General features: G+C 52.3%; 1 protein-coding gene across 1 annotated transcript; it reads left to right on the top strand.

Moving 5' to 3' along the window:
• Positions 1–754: 754 nt before the first annotated feature.
• On the top strand, positions 755–15,791 carry KATNBL1 (katanin regulatory subunit B1 like 1). The gene is made up of 10 exons (XM_054162131.1): positions 755–867; positions 8,823–8,950; positions 10,353–10,393; positions 10,776–11,058; positions 12,347–12,465; positions 12,627–12,677; positions 12,761–12,850; positions 13,390–13,479; positions 13,884–13,977; positions 15,426–15,791. Exons 2-10 carry the CDS (start codon positions 8,837–8,839, stop codon positions 15,456–15,458), a joined length of 915 nt encoding a protein of 304 aa, XP_054018106.1. The 5' UTR covers positions 755–867; positions 8,823–8,836; the 3' UTR covers positions 15,459–15,791.
• Positions 15,792–16,817: the final 1,026 nt, after the last annotated feature.

Here is a 16,817-nt window from a genome sequence, read left to right as displayed (position 1 = left end):
CTAGGCATGTTCGGAGATGTTACACCAGAGAGCATCTCAGTAACACCCACGCCTCAGGAATCCTAAAGCTACTCATCCTCAGCCGCGATCCGGAGCTAGCACGGCTGTCTCAGCCAGTCTGCACACCACGCACTCATGACCACACTGTCATTAGTAGCCTGCAGACACGGTGGCGAGCTGCGAGATGCTCGACTGAAAGCGACTCTCCGGGGATAACTGGGCAGCAGCAGGCTCTCGTTATGCCGAGCGGCACCAAAGCGGAAGGCAGCACGGCGGCGAACGGCGGCAGCGACAGCTGCGGCGCTCGGAGCCAGCATCAGGAGCGGGCCTGCCTTTGCCTTTGCAAGGTGAGGGACCAAGGGCTGTGTGACTGGGCACGACCCGGGGAGAGGCTCCGTTCCGGGCGGTGAGGGTGCGAAGGACGAGGAGCGCATCCCAACGAGCAGCTGGATCCGAGCGGCACAGGTGTGACACGGACAGGCCAGGCACTGGCAGCTCCGGACCGCCAGGCGGGGAGGGTGAAGCGGGACGGTGAGACGGCTGCGGCAGTCCATGCGGCAGGCGGAAGGCACAGCCGCCCCGAGGGGCGACCACGCCGAACGGGGAGGCCGGGGAGGCCGCGGCGGCGAGCGGCGCAGCGGGCGGGGCCGAGCAGCAGGCAGCCGCCCGCTGGCAGGTGGCGGCGCGGCCGCCAGAGGGCGCCGCGTGGCCGCCCGGCGCGGCCGGTGGGGCGTGGCGCGGCCGGGCCCAGCATGCAGCGCGGCGCCGTTTGAATGGCGCAGGCTCCGGGCGCTGGGCCGCGGCCGTAGCTCTCGGTGGCTCCTCCTCCGCTCGCGGCGTGGCCCGGCCCGGTACCATGAGCAGCGGGTGAGTGAGGGGGGAGCGGGGGGAGAAGGTGTGGGGAGTCCCGGGGCCGTGAGCGTGAAGCCGGCGCTCGGGGCCGGCCGCCGGTGGGGCGTCCAGCGGCCGGGGCGTCCCTCTTGGCTCGAGTTGTGCTGCTGGCCCTTGAGAGCTCAGGGGCCAGCGAATCTCGGCCGAGGCCTTCCGCCGCCCTGCTTGCTGCCGGCTCCAGGCAGCGGCTGCGCCCCGCCGGGGCCGGGTGCGGCTGCGGGGCGCGCCGTGGGGCGGGGGCTGCGGGGTTCCGCCGGGGGGGGGGCGCCGCTGCCTCCCTCCCGCGGCCCTGTGCCACGGCCGGGACCCGTCCCGCGGCCCCGGGCGGGCAGCCGCGGAGCTGTGCGCGGCGCTCGCCGCCCGCTGGGGCCGCTTCGGCGCTGCGGCCGTGGCCGAGGCGGGGTCGCTGGCCGCGGCTCGGGGCCCGCGGGCGCGGCGCTGGATCCGTGCGAGGGGAGCGGGAAAGGGTTTGGTGCCGGGGGATAATGACCTGGGTGTGAGGCCTCGCTGACGGATTTTGTTCCTTGGGTGTGACAGATTCCAGTGGGGGAAAAAAAAAGGGAGGAGGGAACCTTAAGATGCTTGCAGAGGATCTGATGATCTTGGGTTAATTAGTTTGTTAAAGAGGCTCCGGATTTGTTTTCCGCGGTTGCGCTGGAGCAGTTTGGCAGCTGCTGAATGTAGAGCAAAGCTGAAGAAGAGTCCTGAACAGGGAGCTCTGTTGAGGAGAGGTGGGGAGGCAGGCGTAGGAGCCGTTTGTTGCTGTTTCTGTACCGTGCTGTGCTTTCCAGCAAGGATAAGTCGCTTCCCACCGCCCGTTGGAGCTTGAGTGCTGGGAGGTTTCCCTGCTCTGCTGGGGCTTGTGCCTTCCGTCTGCGATCGGGCAGTGAGAGGGAAGGGCACTTATCTCTGCTGGGTGGAACTGAAGCACAACAGAAGGTTGGGCCTTGGGCCTTGCCGCTTGGAAGGAGCAAACTGCTGGTCCGAAGCTGTCACTTGAATTTCTTATGATCGCCTCAGAGAGGTTTTCTTGGCACTTCTGCAGTGATTTCACTGAATTCAAGTTCTCTTTGGTTTGACTTCTTAGCCTCTCTCTCAGAATCTCGTTGGAGTGTGAAATGTTGCTGCAGTTGTTCAGGTGTGCCCATGGGAGAGCCATGGATGTGAGCACACGGCTGGACAGCAGTGGTTCTAGCAGTGTCTGTGTTCCCTCACCCTGCTCTGGAGCTCCTCCTGCCAGTACACTTCCACTGAGCTTATGTCAGTCAGCCTTTTCATTGACATTTTGTGAGTTAGTCCCAGGGTGAGGAGCTGGAGCATGAGTTAAGAAAGGTTCAGAATGCACTACCCCAGCCCATGTCTGCGAGGGTAACACAGAAGTCCTCTTGAGGCCAAGCTCTGGGGAATGCAGCTGGGGGCAACGGATGAGGTGGGTACCTCCACTGAGGTTGGACTTTGAGGGGGCTTCCAATCTAACTTCCTCTAGGTTTGAATTTCAAACTCTTGCTGTGAGTTCCTGAAGCTCTTTGGGCTGATCAATGTTAGGGGAAAATGTACTGAATTTTATGAGCAGTTTGTTGAAGCGTGTGTGAAACACTGATGTGGGAGCAGCAGCCTCCTGGAACTGAACATCTGTGTCATTGTCAGGTATGTTAATGACAGAACTCTCACAACCTTAGTGTTCCAGAGTGTTCAGCAGTGAAAATCCACATCATGGACCAGGAGAGGTTGGAGAGCAGCTCTGGGGCAAGGGACCTGGAGGTCCTGGTGGACAAGAGGATGCCCATGAGCCAGCAAGGTGCCCTTGTGGCCAAGAAGGCCAAGGGCATCCTAGGGTATACTAGAAGAGCTGTGGGAGCTGGTTGAGAGAGGTTCTCTTCCCTCTACTCCTCTGCCCTGCTGAGGCCACATCTGGACTATTGTGTCCTGTTGTGGGCTCCTCAGGTCAAGAAAGACCTCAGGGAACTGCTTGAGAGAGTCCAGCACAGAACCCCAGAGCTGCTGCAGGCAGTGGAACATCTCCCTGTGAGCACAGCTGAGGCAGCTGGGGCTGGGAGCAGAGCAGCCTGAGGGCTGCCCTCAGTGCTGGGGATCAAGATGTGCAGGGCTGGAGCCAGGCTCTGCTCAGGGATGGCCAAGCACAGCACAAGGGGCACTGGGGGCAAGCTGGAGCAGAGGAGGTGCCAGGGGAACAGGAGGCAAAACTTTGTCCCTGTGAGGGTGGCAGAGCCTGGAGCAGGCTGCCCAGAGAGGCTGTGGAGTCTCCTGCTCTGGAGCCTTCCCAGCCCCACCTGGATGTGTTCTGTGTGCCCTGCCCTGGGTGCCCTGCTCTGGCAGAGGGGTTGGACTGGGTGGTGTCTGGAGGTCCCTTCCCACCTGTACCATTGTGTGATCCCTTCATGACTGTAGAAAGGACTGAAGCACTGGCAGGTGGTGTTTGTGGAGGTTTCACATCTGCAGCTGGTGTCTCCAGGTGCAGAAATCTGGGTGCTTCTTCATTTCACTTTTCTGTCAAAGACTTCTTTTCCAGGATGTGAATGAAGTTCAGTTCTGGGACTGCTAGGCTAACTCCACAAGGAGAGCCAACCCATGCTTGGATTCATCCTCCACAACCTGAATTCTGACTTCAAGTCAGTTTTGGAGGTACATTATGACTGCTTGTGCCAGGGGCAAATTCCATATGCTAGAGGAGTAGGGAAAGGAGCTCAAAGTGTGGGGCTGAGCACACTTACCATAAGACAGGCTTCGGGTCCACTGCAGTCCTTTAATTTTTACCCAAACATGGAACTTTCAACTGGAGCAGAAGGCCTGGCAGGTGTAGCACACTAGGAAGTTGTGTCCCAGCAGCATGTGGGACTGTTTACTGTTCCAGAAAGGTTTGCATTGCCATATTCCTTAGAATTGAGGTGGTTGGGGCCCTGGCCCTGGTGATACTCAAGGTGAGGCTCTAGAGGGCTCTGGGCAGCCTGACCTGGTGGAGGATGTCCCTGCTGATGGGGCTGGACTGGATGACCTCTGGAGGTCCCTTCCAACCCATTCTGTGGTTCTATAGTTGTGAAGTCCACCTGGTTTTTGAGGAGCATTTGTTGTTTCTCTGCTGGTGAAGCAGCAGAGCGTGGCTGCTGAAAAAAGAGGGGGTTTCAAAGGCCCTGTTACATATTCAAGGATGTGGAGGCCATCTGAGGCAGATGGGTTGTGGAGCATTTGTCAGAGTTAAGAGGGGAGGGAATTGTGCCAAGCTGACAGAGCCACTTCCACATCACAAGGCAGTGCTAATTTATTTCTGTAGCAAATTACCCTCTTGGAAGGCAGTTTGGAACACCCATTCCTGGAAGGCTCCTACCAGCGTTTGAGTCTTACTGTGCCTTGTGAAATGAGTGGACCAGCACTGGTTCCCTGCTCCATAACTCACTCTGCCTGCTGTCAAAGCATGAATTTGTCTCCTTGGCAGGTACCAATTAAGTCACTCTCATCCGGGTTCTAATAGAGTCATCCCTGGCTCGCAGCTGACGTGGGCTGTTGGAGAGTCTCAGGAGCATCTGCTCTGGCTTGTGTGCATGGGAGGCTGCAGGAAAAAGCAGCAGTTAAGAATCTTGCCAGGAAGGAGGCTTGTTTTAAAGGGTACTGCTGGTGCCCTGAAAGCCCCAGGTACTCTGCCTCTGCTGCCTGCAGCTGAGCCTGCTGTGTTCTGCAGGCAGGGGCCGGCGTGCGACTGCTGGTGGAGGTGCGAAGGGAAGCGTGTCCCTCTGGGGGGGCCGTGCCCAGCACGGGCTGATGGGAGGGAGTGGCAGAGCTGTTAATACTTGCCTTGGATAGATCTGCACTTGAAAGCCCTTCAGTGCTGGCTCTGCCTGGTGCTGGCATGACTGGAAGAGTTGTGCTGCATCTGGGAGAGATCAGGTCAGGAAACGGCAGCAGAGCTGGCAGGAAAACGCTGCACAGGTGCTGCCTGTTGGCCGTGGGGCCAGCTGAGCTTACCAGGATCTGTCGGTGCTGGTAGTCCAGTTCCAGTCCCCCTGTGTCCTGCAAACTGAGGAGAGTGAAAAGGGGAGGCAGGAGGCTATGAGAAGTCGCCCCTGGGCAGGGGAAGCTGGTGGAATGTGAGTGTCTCATCACAACGCCGCAGCGCTCCTGGCTTCAGGACTGTGTGGGGAAGGGCCAGGGCAGAGCTGGGGGACTTGCATTCTGGCCTTAGCTGATTTCTACAGTGTTGGAGAGCAAAGGGTTGTGTTGGTCTTGATGAGATGGTGTAAGAGATTGCTCTGAACCCCTGCACCCATCTGTGCTCATCAGAGGGGCATGGTTGGGGTACAGGTTGTTTGATCCTGTACAAATCAGTATCTCATCTCAGCTTTAAAATCCATCTGTTTTCCATGGGTGGTAATGTCTAATTAGCTGGCCCTGGATGATGATATCTGATGGCAGATTGGAAATGAAAGCTTTATGTAAAGAGCTCTGTGAAGTGCCTTTCATCCTCCCAGCATTTGGCTGACCAGCTAGCATTTTATCCTGGGTAGCTAACCCTTTGGGAGCAGGTTTCCTGAGGTGAGCACTGAGTTTATTATAGCATCATTGGTTTCTTCTGCTGGAGTTCTGCTCTATTTCTGCACTACCTGAGTTGTTTCTGTGTGTCACCACTTCCAGCTGTTTCCTTAGGTGAGTTTGCACAGTCTGCCCTGGAACCCAGGCAGACATTTGGGCCCACAACATCCTGTGGCAGGCTGAGTTTGGTTATGCTTTACAGTCACCTCTCCTGTCAGTTTTGACCCTGCCTTCAGCTAGTGTCTTTTGACTCTTCAGTCTTGTACTGGGCAGGATGCTGAAGAATAATCTCTGTGCCCCTTCCCCAGGCCATTCATGTTGCAGACCTTTGTCTTACTCCCCCTCTGCTCTAAGCAGCCTCCTTTCCAGACCGCCAAGCCTGAGCTATTCAGTTGTTGATTGTAGGGGAGGTACTGCGTACTTGAACTTGCCTTTGTCTGAGCTTCACCTTACTCAAAGGTCTTTCTTCTGTGCACTGGCAGAGCAGTGGTTTATTTTGTGAAGTGTCTCCTGATCAGGATCTGAAGTCCATCCACAGATCCAGGTTTCAGTAGCTCAGAGCCTGTGTGTGGGAGCCCAGAATGTCTCCAGCCCCCGCAGGCACGGAGGCTTTGCTCTTCTGCTGGGCTGTACCCATTGCTTCTGCTGCTTGTACACCACAGCCCTCTGGTTCTGCAGTTAGCCCTCCCCTGCAGTGTCACCTTGTGTTGTCAGATCTTCACCATCTCACTGCTCATCCCACGGGTGAAGCAATTGTGAAGGTGCCACACAGTGTGAAGCAGTGCAGCTCTTCTGCAGGATCCCTGTAGTGGCCTCCTGCTTGGACTCTTCCTGACCCTTTCTTGGCTACTTCTCCATACAAAACTCCATCTCTCTGCAATTCCATTCCATCCTTGGTTGCTTACTTTCCTCTAAGAGATTTAAGTGAGAGACTTGTGGAAGCTTTTTGGAATCCCAGGTAGACTGCCCTTGTAACTGCCCCTTACCCATGCTGCACCCCTCATGTTGACACAATTCCCTTGGTTTACAGGGCAGGACTTGCCTTCACCACAGCCAAGTTTAGTCTTTGCCAGTACATCATTTGTTTGTGTCCATGAATTCTGTTCTTGGTGGCACTGTTTGCTAATTTGCAGGAGGTGTAAGCCTGGATCTTCCTTCAGGCTCTCTTTAAACACTGTTTTCCACACGTGATTTCTCCAGGGGCTTGGTTAGCTCTGAGGGAGAGGTTCTGCACCTTGATCAGCAGCGTGGCTGCTGGGCTGTCCGTGGCTCTTTCTGCCTCATCAGAGACACTCAAACCCCAGATTAAACTCTGAGAAGCTCTGGGAGGTGCGAGGCAGTGAACAGGGAGGTGAGGATTTCACTGCAGTGTTCGTCAGATGTTTGTGTATCTGATCATCCCTCGGCCCCCCCATCCCTGGGGCTCTGTCCAGAGGCCAGAACTGGCAGCTGTGTTGGCTGTTCCTGTTTGAATTGGGAGGCTGGGGGGCATAACATTCCAACAGGAAGTTTGTCACAGTGTCTGAGTCTCAAAGTTTCTTTTGTGGGGAGCCACCTTCCTTCCAGGACTGTGTCCCTCCAGCTAGGGCATCCTGAGATGCTATCCTAGGCCCTGTAGAGCCTGGGAGCACGCAGCTGCTACCAGAGCTGCTTTGGTAAGACATCTCTTTCTAGCCCTCTGACACCTCACATCTCAGTTAGGAGCACTCCAGTTTAACAGTGCTGTCTTACACGTTGAGACCAGAGTATTGGCTGCTGCTCAGCCTGAGAGAGGAGGCTGGCTTGAGTGGGTTTGTCAAGCAAGTTCTGCACGGAGAGCTGCTGAGCTGTCAGTGTATCTCTGTCAGTGTGTCATGGGGGTAGGTGCAGGAAGTGTTCTTCAGGAGCAGAGGCTGCCTTTTTTTAGCATCTGGCAGGATCACTCCATGGGGTTTAGCTCTGCAGCATCTCCTGAGAGCATCTTCCAGAGTTTATTTCTTTCCTCTCAGCAGCATTCTCAAAGGGGATAAAACCCAAACCGAACCAGCAAAACCCAGCTCAAGACTTTTCCAAGCCCTCCTGGCTTTCTGCCTCCATTATCTTGCATATAGGTCTGGATTAGTGAGGATTCCCTGGTGGTTTTGTCAGGCTTCTCTTCAGAAGTTCAGTTGTTTGTCCTGTGCTCCAGTGTTTAACATACAGCCCATTCCGAGTCCAAATGATGTTTTTTAAGCAGGGGAGTTCTCTGTTCTTAGGGTTTCCTCTAAACCCTAGGAAAAAACACCCCCCCTGCTTTGTTTTGAGCCTGCCACCTGTTTGCTAACCTTTAGCTGCTGGCTAATAAGCTGTTTCCCAGCTGGCTTTTTCATGCTCCATGTCTTAACTCCTGAAGTTCTTCACGTGGGATAAATCTGCTACAGGGAGGAGAAGGGACAGGGCTGCTGGTGCTAGGGGTGAGAGGGGTGCACTCATGTTGGGCTCTGACCTTGGCCATTTAGGGGAAAACAATACAACTAGAGCAAGTGGTTACCTCTGCAAAGGCAGGTAGTGTCCAGCAAAAGCACCTTTGGAGGAGTGCTCCCTGATGATGTAGTTCTAATCCAGTCTCCAACTGTGGATTCTGAATCACAAAACCTGCACACCCCTGTGTGCAGCTTGCTCAGTCTGGGGGTTGATGCCTGGAGACCTGCTTGCATGTGCCCAGACCCAGCACTTGGGCCACTCTCCTGTGGGTAGCTGTGGAGTGAAGGGGTTTTTTCAGCACAAAACCCAGCCAAGGCTGTGTGCTGAGCAGAAGGGCAAGGAGTGGATTTCCCAACCAGGTGAAGGGACAGGCTTTCCCACACACACTTCCTTTTTATTTCCTTAACCCTTTGCTATTTCTGAGGCCTGCCTCTTCCTCCTGAAGAGCAGGGGGTTGTTTAGCTGCCTTTCCTCTTGCAAGAGACTGTGGGACCATCTCTTTAGGTAGCCAATGAAATTCAGAGTGTCAGCTCTGAAGGAAGAGAGTCTCATAAATTGCCTTGTCCTTTACTTGAATTCTTGTGTGTGTATCCCCTCAGTGCAGGTGCCCTAAGCTGGTCTGAAAACAAGATCTGCCACCTGTTTGTTTGCCAGCCTTTAGCTACTGCATTGGGAGATCTTCTGTGGCTGCCTTTTCTGCCCTTTCATTGGAAAACTGAATAGGAATTTTGAGGTGATGATCAGCTTGTTATTGATAAGCTCTCCAGCTGGCACTGGCTGAAGGGGGACGTCTGTTGTATTTGTGGTGAACCAGCTCTGTCTGGAGTATTTGTGCTGAGCCACCTTGCAGGCAGTTGAACTCTGGAGCTGGTTTTGCCAGCTGTGCTTGAAGAAAGCTTACTGAATGGTTTGGAAACTACAGCTGCATGTCTTTGCCTTGAAAGCAGGGATCTGAGAGATTATGGCAGCTGAAGCCCACCATGGTAGGAAACAGAAGGTGTTACTTATCGAAGGCCATCCCACCGATCTCCCCAGGAAAAGGATCTCCTCTTCCACTAAAAAGATCATGAAGGAGGTAAGCTGTGGGCTTTGGCTTGTTTCTTTTCTATGTCCTCTGCTGAAACTGAAGTGAATGTTGCAACAGGTGGATGGCTCTGAGCAGTCTGAAGTGGCACCATTGGCTATTTGGTGATTAAATGTGCCACAGAACTTGAACAGCAATTAAAACTGTGCCTTGTGATAGACCCAGCAGTGACTGCCCAGCTGTGTGCATCACACTGGCCTCTGAGCACTGGGAGCTTTTACTCAGGCCTGCTGTTCTCCAGCCTAGCCAAGAACAGAGGAATTCTAGCAGCAAACAGCTCTCTCTAGCCAAGAGAGCTACGTGTGGGAGGTGGGTAGGTGAAATATCTGTGTGGAATGGTTAGGATGCAGCTTGTTTTCCCACATGGGCTAGCAGCACACATACTTCACTGGAGTCTTCTTATAACCTCCAGCCAGACACTGGCTGAAGAGGAAGGCACTGAGCATGGAGGAAGCCCTGGAGAGGTAAACTCATTATAAGGTCACTTCAGACAGGGGTGAAGATGCCAATATCCTCCTTATCAGTTTGCTTATTAAAACCTAGATGATTTTATGACTTGGTTTTAACAGCACAAGATCCTGGCATGGTGTTGCTGCTGTGCAGGTGAACATTTATACTGCTGGTAACACTTCCAAGGGGAAATGCCTGCAGTAGGAGAGTGCAGGGCCTGGTGAGCTGCAAATGCAGGTTTCCACCTTGAGCATCTTCGTGCTTGCTTTGCTTTTCAGCCTTTATTTACTAACAGAAAAGACAGTAGATCAGTTTGTCCCAACTGAACTCCGTGACAAGCAGCACACAGCTTCAAAATGAGTTGCTTAACTTCCTGAGGTTTTGCTAATCTCTGTATTAGAACCTTGAATGAATGTTGTGCTTCCTCTAGGAGATCTCTGCTCTGTGCAGGCCAGCTGGTGTCAGGCTGCTCACCTGTTTCATACAGATGAGCTCAAGATAACCGAGCTGGCGTTGTCTATAGCACTTTGATGGTGTGCTTTGGTGTGGAAGTGTCCTGCTGTCATCCTGCCCAAAGCTAGCATCTGCTGCCTTGGAATGTCTGTGTGAGAAGTGATGCCAGCAGGTTCCAGCAGGCTTTTCAGACTGGCCTCAATTTTTAGTGTGCTGGTGACTGAAGAATCTCTGTCACAATTCCTCATCTTGGCTGAGGCACCTCGAGCCTCCAGCTGCCTGTGGTGCTTCAAGGACAGCTGGGGGAGAGCTGGTTCATCCACAGGTCACTGGGAAATCCTTGATGATTAACAGAAGGTTCATGTAGCTGTGCTTTAGTTGCAGAATAGGAGGACTGGGTGAAAGGTAGGACAGCTGTGGCAGGCTGGGGGAGTGTCAGAGCCTCCTCAGTAATGCAGCTTTTTGTTCTTCTCTGTTCCCTTTCTCCCAGGGTAAGAAATCTCCAAAACAGCTGGCTTCATACACAAACAGGTAGGAGGGCAGTGCTGGCTGCAGCCTTGAGTTTCAAGGGATAGAGGAGCAAACAGCAGTTTAAATCTCTTGCAGCACCCAAGCAAGCACAAATGAAGGATGGGAAGGGAGGGGTGTGAATTAGGGTCCAGTCTTACACTGCTCGGGGTTTGTATCTGCTGCTCTCTGACGAGTCTCTGCACTCGTACAAGCAGGAGAAAAACATGGGTGGTAGCACCCAAATGATAACCCAGAAGCCAGGAAAGTGTGTCCTGGAGATAAAAAGGTTTAAGCAAGCTGCAAGATGACTGCTGACTTCACAATGAGATGTTTTAGCTTGGCCACAGGACCTGTTGCTTGGGCTGAGGACAACCTGCACTCCAACCTCCTTCTCTTCTTGCAGGATCACAGTTGGCAAGGCAGCGACTGGCCCCCTCTCTCTTTTCAAAGTGGTGTATTGTAAAAGAAGAGTTCATTGTTACAGTCCAAAGCCTTGTTACAGAAAGAAGCAGCTCCCTAAAGCTAGGGGCTGTGACATGGCAAATAAGGAAAATGAGCTGGCTTGTGCAGGGAACCTGCCAGCGAAGCTGCACAGCGACCCTCGCAGCCACCTGCTGCATTCCAGTGACGCCGGCTCCTCTCAGACAGAAGGGCCCTCCTCCAAATACAGTGGCTTCTTCTCAGAGGTCAGTGGAGCTTAAAGAAACCTCAGTTCAAAACAGAAGGGGTCCTGCTAGGGCTGCTTGTGTGGGAATGTTTTCCAAGAGCTGGGTTTTCTTGGCACGGGTTGGCTCAGGTGCTGTGCTCTGCAGGCGCTGCTGATCGGTTCGTGGTGATACAGGTGCCAGCAGCTGTCCTGCCAGGTTTGCCCGTGGTTGTGGCAGCACAGAAGCTCAGATCTGCTATGCTAGGCTGGGTTAAACTTGTAGCAGCACTGAGGACACTGTTGGTTTAAGATGGCTGGGTTTCATGACCTGGCACCACACGTGGCCACAGGCACGCCCGTGGAGGTGCGGAATGGACAGGACCATTTGCACCAGCTGTAGTAGCTCAGTGTGTATGAAGCTGCCTCCAGCCTTTGTATAAGGCTGCATTGCTCCTGAAGATTGCTTGGTAGACCCCAGTGAGCTCTTGCAGGGCTTCTGCAATGGCCTGAAGGTGAGCTAGCTGAATAAATCAGCCTTTGTGACAGTAAGGCCATATAAGGCCTTTAAAGTTGACGTTTCCATTTGTATCACCATGGCTGTTTGCTGCCTGCTTAGCCCTGCAGGTCCTTTAGTGAAGCGTGCCAGGAAAGATCAGATCCAAGCCTCTGCTGAGGCCTGCCAGAGAGTCTGGGGGGCTGGAGGGCCAAGTCTGGCACTCTGTTGAGCCTGATGGTTTCAAGGAAGGAGCAGCAGAACTGCTAGAATAGAAAAAAGAGATTGCAGAAGGAAGGGTGAAAAAACAAAGCCTGAGGAAGCTTGATCCCCTCTGGGGGGCTAAAGACCAGCTCACCCCCTGCAGAGGCTGCCCAGCAGGTTTGAGAGTGTCTGCAGTGCTCATTCTGGTCAAAGATGCATTTTAACAGAAGAGCTGAAGTGCCTTCTGAGAACAAGCCCCTTCAGAAGTGACTCTTTCCTGGCAGGGTTCAGTGTGATCCATGGAATTCCTTGTGTGTAAAGCGTGTGGGTAAGCACCTGGGGAACAAATTGTCAGTCAGACTGGTGCTCCTGGGTGCTCCATTTCGTTCAGACGTCTCCATCTAGCTGTCTGTGGGCCTCAAGAGCTCCTGTAGCTTTTGGGTAGAGTAGTCTCTATCCATTTATGCTCCATTTTAAGGGACATTTGCAGGGTTAAAAGCCAGCTGAGCAGTGTACAGGGAGGAAAGGCTATTCCCATGGAATCTAAGTTGCTGTGGAGCAGCTGGTTGTGCTGGTGCTGGGTACTTAACTTGTACTAAACTTCTTTTGTCATTGCTTTTGAAATCCACAGGTTTCTCAGGACCATGAAACTATGGCTCAAGTTCTTTTCAGCAGGAATCTGAGGCTGAATGTAGCTTTAACTTTTTGGAGAAGGAGAAGTATAAGTGAGCTGGTGGCCTACTTAGTGAGGTAAAGCAAGTGTCCCTCCTTCTATGTTCTGGCAAGGGGGGCAATCCCAAATGTGCTGCAGTGTCTTCAGGGGTTCCACAGATATACTGACTTTAAACCCCAGTGGAATGGGGTGCTCCAGCCCAGAGTAACACTGCTGACTCTCTTCTTCCTGTTTCTAGGATACAGGATCTTGGGGTGGTGGTAGACTGCCTTCCTGTGCTCACAAACAGGTACAAACAAAAAGCAATGGGGGGAAGAGTCTGCTGTCACCACCCTGAAGTCCAAGCACTTCTGAAACATCTTCTCCCTTAAGTTTACAGGAAGAAAAACCATACATATCAGTTGGCTGCTGTGTAGATCTCCTGCCTTTGGTGAAATCCTTGCTTAAAAGCAAGTATGAAGAGTAAGTATCAGCTGTCAAGCTGCTATTGCTTCCTGGCTGTGCAGTGCCCTAGAAATAAAGGGATTTAATCCTCTGACTCCTCCTCCTTCTGCCCCTTCTGCCAGCTCTGCCTTCCTCAGTGAGCACCACCCTGAAGGGGAGCTTTCCTCTGGGCTTTCCTCCTTTAGCAAGCAAGTGGTGCAAAAGCTTTTCCCTCGGTCCTTAGCCTTGTATGAATGGCTTTGCCCTTGTGCAGACTGATGTGTCCCAGGCAGTAAACCAGGACTGCCCCAAGATGCTAGTGTGGTGTATGACATGAAATCCAGGCAGTGTGTTCAGGCAGAGTACCTGAAGAGTTACAACCAAAGTTAATGACTTTAAGATGGTAAAAACCCAATAGGCAGCTGTTTGAACCTGCCAGTTTGGCTGGATAGCTTTTTTCCCCCAGACCAGAAAACCTCTTGCTCTGGGTGGCTCACCAGTTTGTCTTGATGCTGCAGCTGACTTGTGGATGCTGGAGGGAGGACAAAAAGCATAATGTGTAAATTCTGTTGTTACAGGTATGTGATAGTTGGCTTAAACTGGCTTCAGGCTGTCATTAAAAGATGGTGGTCAGAACTGTCTGCACACAGAGAAAAGGCAGAGGATGGGTGAGTACAGCGTTGGGAAGGACTGCAGTGTGCTCCTGTAGCTTTAGCTCAGTCTGGAGATGGGAGCAGCAGGAGCACAGAACACCTGCAAAAGCAGCTGTGCTCTTAGTGACAGTAAAGGCTGAAGCATGAAAGGTCTGTGCTTGAGACACAGGTGTTGGAAACTCACTCTGGGCTTGATTTTTAGATCCTCTTTACTGGAGTTCCAACAGGTGCAGAACATAAGGGGTTATCCAAATGCTCTAGAACTGCTCAGAATTGATCCAGAACTGATCAAAGAGTGATCCAAGTGTTTCTGTGGCACTAGCTGTCATGTAGCCCAAGCCTGTGCAGTATTAAACACTTCAGTCAAAAAGTCCACTGCAGTGTACCAGAAATGTTACAAAATGTTCCTTCTTTTCCAGGAATATTCCTATTTTAAAACAGCAATTAAGTGGATTATGGGAACAGGAGAATCATCTGACTCTGGTTCCAGGATACACTGGTAATATAGCTAAGGTAATCCAGCTGTGGTTAGTGATGAGCACAGTTGTATCACCTGCAGTACTCTTCTCACTTGGTGTTCCTTAAACAAACACCTTTGTTAGCCACCATTGCTTAAGTAGGTTGCACAATTATCCTAATTGTGACTTACAATAATTACAACTATTATCATAATTAGAGTAAACTGCTCTGCTGAGACCCCACCTTGAACACTGCCTCCAGTTCTGCTGTCCCCAGCAGGAGAAGGACACAGAGCTGCTGGAATGAGTCCAGAGGAGGCCACAAAGATGATCCAAGGGCTGGAGCAGCTCTGCTGTGAGCACAGGCTGAGGCAGCTGGGGCTGTGCAGCCTGGAGAAGACTCTGGAGGGACTTGGAGTTGCCTTTCAATAGCTGAAGAGATCCTACAGGAGGGTTTTAGAGGGGATGGTTTGAAGCTGAGGCACAGCAGGGTCAGACTGCAGCTGAGGAAGAAGTTGTTCAGCAGGAGGCTGCTGAGACTCTGGCCCAGGCTGCCCAGGGAGGCTGTGGCTGCCTCCTGCCTGGGGGTGCTGAAGGCCAGGCTGGATGAGGCCTTGAGCAGCTGAGTGTAGCTGAGAGGTGTCCCTGGGCATGGTGGGGAGGTTGGGGCAGCTGAGCTCTGAGCTGCCTTCCAGCCTGAGCCAGTCTGTGTTTCTCTGATTACAGAAGCCTGGAGTTAAATTCCCTTTGCTCACAGTGTGGTTTAGAATGCCAGCAATGGTTTCCTTGTCCTTTTCTCTTTATTCATAGTAATAGTAATAAGCCTTAGAAGTGCTGTAAAGGGGCCCAGATGAGTAGGAAGATTGTGAAAACACAGATCCTTCTTTTCTGTGATCTGCTGTCCCCCTTCTTGAGAGTGTTCTGCAGCCTGGGGAGCCTTAGCCCAGCAATGTTGTCAGCAAGTGCCCATCTGGTGACTGGAGCAAGTGACACCTTCCTGATCTCCAAAGCCTGTTGCTGGCCCAACGCTTGGCCAGCTGAGTTTGTGGTGTCCCCATGGGAGCTGAATCCCTGTTTGCCTTTCTTGGTGTGTTGTGGTATCAGTGATATACTGAGGTGTCTGGCAAGTGTGTGGTTTGCTCCTCATGATCTCCTCTCCATAAACATCACATCCTGAGGTCGGGCACCAAGGCTCAGAGGAAGGAACTCCCCAGGGAGGGCCTGGTGAGGGTAGTGAGAGGAGGTTGTAAAGCTCTGCGTGCAGGGGGGGTGCAAAAGTAGGCTAAATTGGTTACTTTGGAAACTAATCCAAATTTCCTTGTAGGCTTTTCTTTAATACCTAAAGAGATGCCGTTGAAAGTAATGTTGAAGAGAATGCCTTCTGAGATTTGACCTAGGGTTGCTTATTCTGGTCCTGATTAGTTACCCTGCCTCAGCCATCGCCTTGATGGCACAGCTGTGAGTAACGCCACAAACGGTTTCTCCTTCCTTCCTTCCTTCCAGGATGTAAATGCTTATTTATTACAGCTGCACTGACATGGTTGGGAAGCTGCTTCTGTGGTGAAACAATCCCCTGAAGTGTCCCTGAAGTAAGGACTGGTTCTGAAAGCCACCTGAGAAATCCTGGGAGAAGAGAGGCGAACTGTCAGCTGTTTAATGAAACCACTAACACCCCCTAACAATCTACTTCACATTGAAGTGGAAGAATGTCTAGCAGGAGCAACTTTTACTTCAGTGAGGTGAAAGTGCACTATGAAAACTGTATGCCTTTGCTGCATTTGGGATTCACTCAGTGACTAGATGTTCCTTTAAATGCTACTGGATTTTGCTACAGCGTTGCAGATAAGAAGGTGAGCGACAAGACAGCAGACCCAGCGAGTGAGGAAGCATCAACAGCAATCAGCATTGGGAGCTCCTGAATGTTCCTTTCACGAGAGAGCTCCAGAATGCACAGCTGTCTTCCAATGGCATCGACCCCCTTTGGGATCTGCAGCTACTTCTGTGTTTTAATGACATTAGTAAGGACAGGTTTTGTTTGCACTACTGAGAAACTCCAGTGAGGATGCCTTAATGACTTAGTGTTTCACCAAGCCAATGTGTTAAGATGCAAATAGCTATTCCCTTCAGGTTGTGCTGACAAAACCCAACCTACAAAATCAGGGTTTCCCCTTGTGTAGTCACTGAAGCGTTGCACACAGACCGGGGCTGATGGATGCAGGCTATGAGAAGTACCTGAAGCGAAGCTTGGCTCGGCAGCTCTTGCAGATGTCAGCAGAGTGGTGAATTCCTGGCTAGCAAATGTTTTTATGTTGGATGTGGATTTCTAAGGCAGTAATCTCCTTCTGTATCATTTAAGCTCCATGCCAATAAGTAAATATATTCAATGTATCTGCTGGTTTTTTCCCTTCCTTGTCAGGTTCCTAAAGCCAATCTCCAGAATAATCTCTTGCCCAGTACTTTTTATCCTCAGTATTTATGTCTGTCACTTGAAATGTTTACAGCCAGCTGAGGCCATGGCACTCCATCGCACCCTCTTTGTACTACCTCCTGTAAGACCCTGACAAAGAGCTCTTTGCAAAAGGAATCCGGTTCTAGCCTGATCCCTGATGGCCAATTCCCGCCGCGGGTGGCACTCACAATACAGGTAACGACTCTCCTGCCCTGCTGGGAGCTGAAAGGCTGTAGCTGAACAGCTGTGGAGCCGCTTTGGGGTTGGGCTTGCTCTTGCCCTCTCTGTGCTTGGGAAGCGTGCTTTGCCCCTTCAGACCTCCCCAAGTGCCAGCTGGTCGCCGCAGCCTTCCTGCGCAGCGTCTCTCGCCAAATAGCCCTCTCCCTTCAGGTACTTAAGGGTTGTTCCCATAGCTAGCGTTAAACATATGCACTTTCATTGCCCTG

This window comes from Dryobates pubescens, chromosome 5, assembly GCF_014839835.1.
Source record: "Dryobates pubescens isolate bDryPub1 chromosome 5, bDryPub1.pri, whole genome shotgun sequence".
In the NCBI taxonomy this organism is placed as follows: Eukaryota; Metazoa; Chordata; class Aves; order Piciformes; family Picidae; genus Dryobates; species Dryobates pubescens.
This window is presented reverse-complemented; position numbering and strand designations above follow the sequence as displayed.

What these genes read in the sequence shown, in the direction of transcription:
- KATNBL1 (XM_054162131.1), top strand. Translation starts at nt 8,837, where the DNA reads ATGGCAGCTGAAGCCCACCATGGTAGGAAACAGAAGGTGTTACTTATC. An exon ending in AGAGAAAAGGCAGAGGATGG is followed by an intron (nt 13,480 to 13,883) that starts GTGAGTACAGCG and finishes CTTCTTTTCCAG; the next exon opens with GAATATTCCTATTTTAAAAC. An exon ending in ACACTGGTAATATAGCTAAG is followed by an intron (nt 13,978 to 15,425) that starts GTAATCCAGCTG and finishes CCTTCCTTCCAG; the next exon opens with GATGTAAATGCTTATTTATT.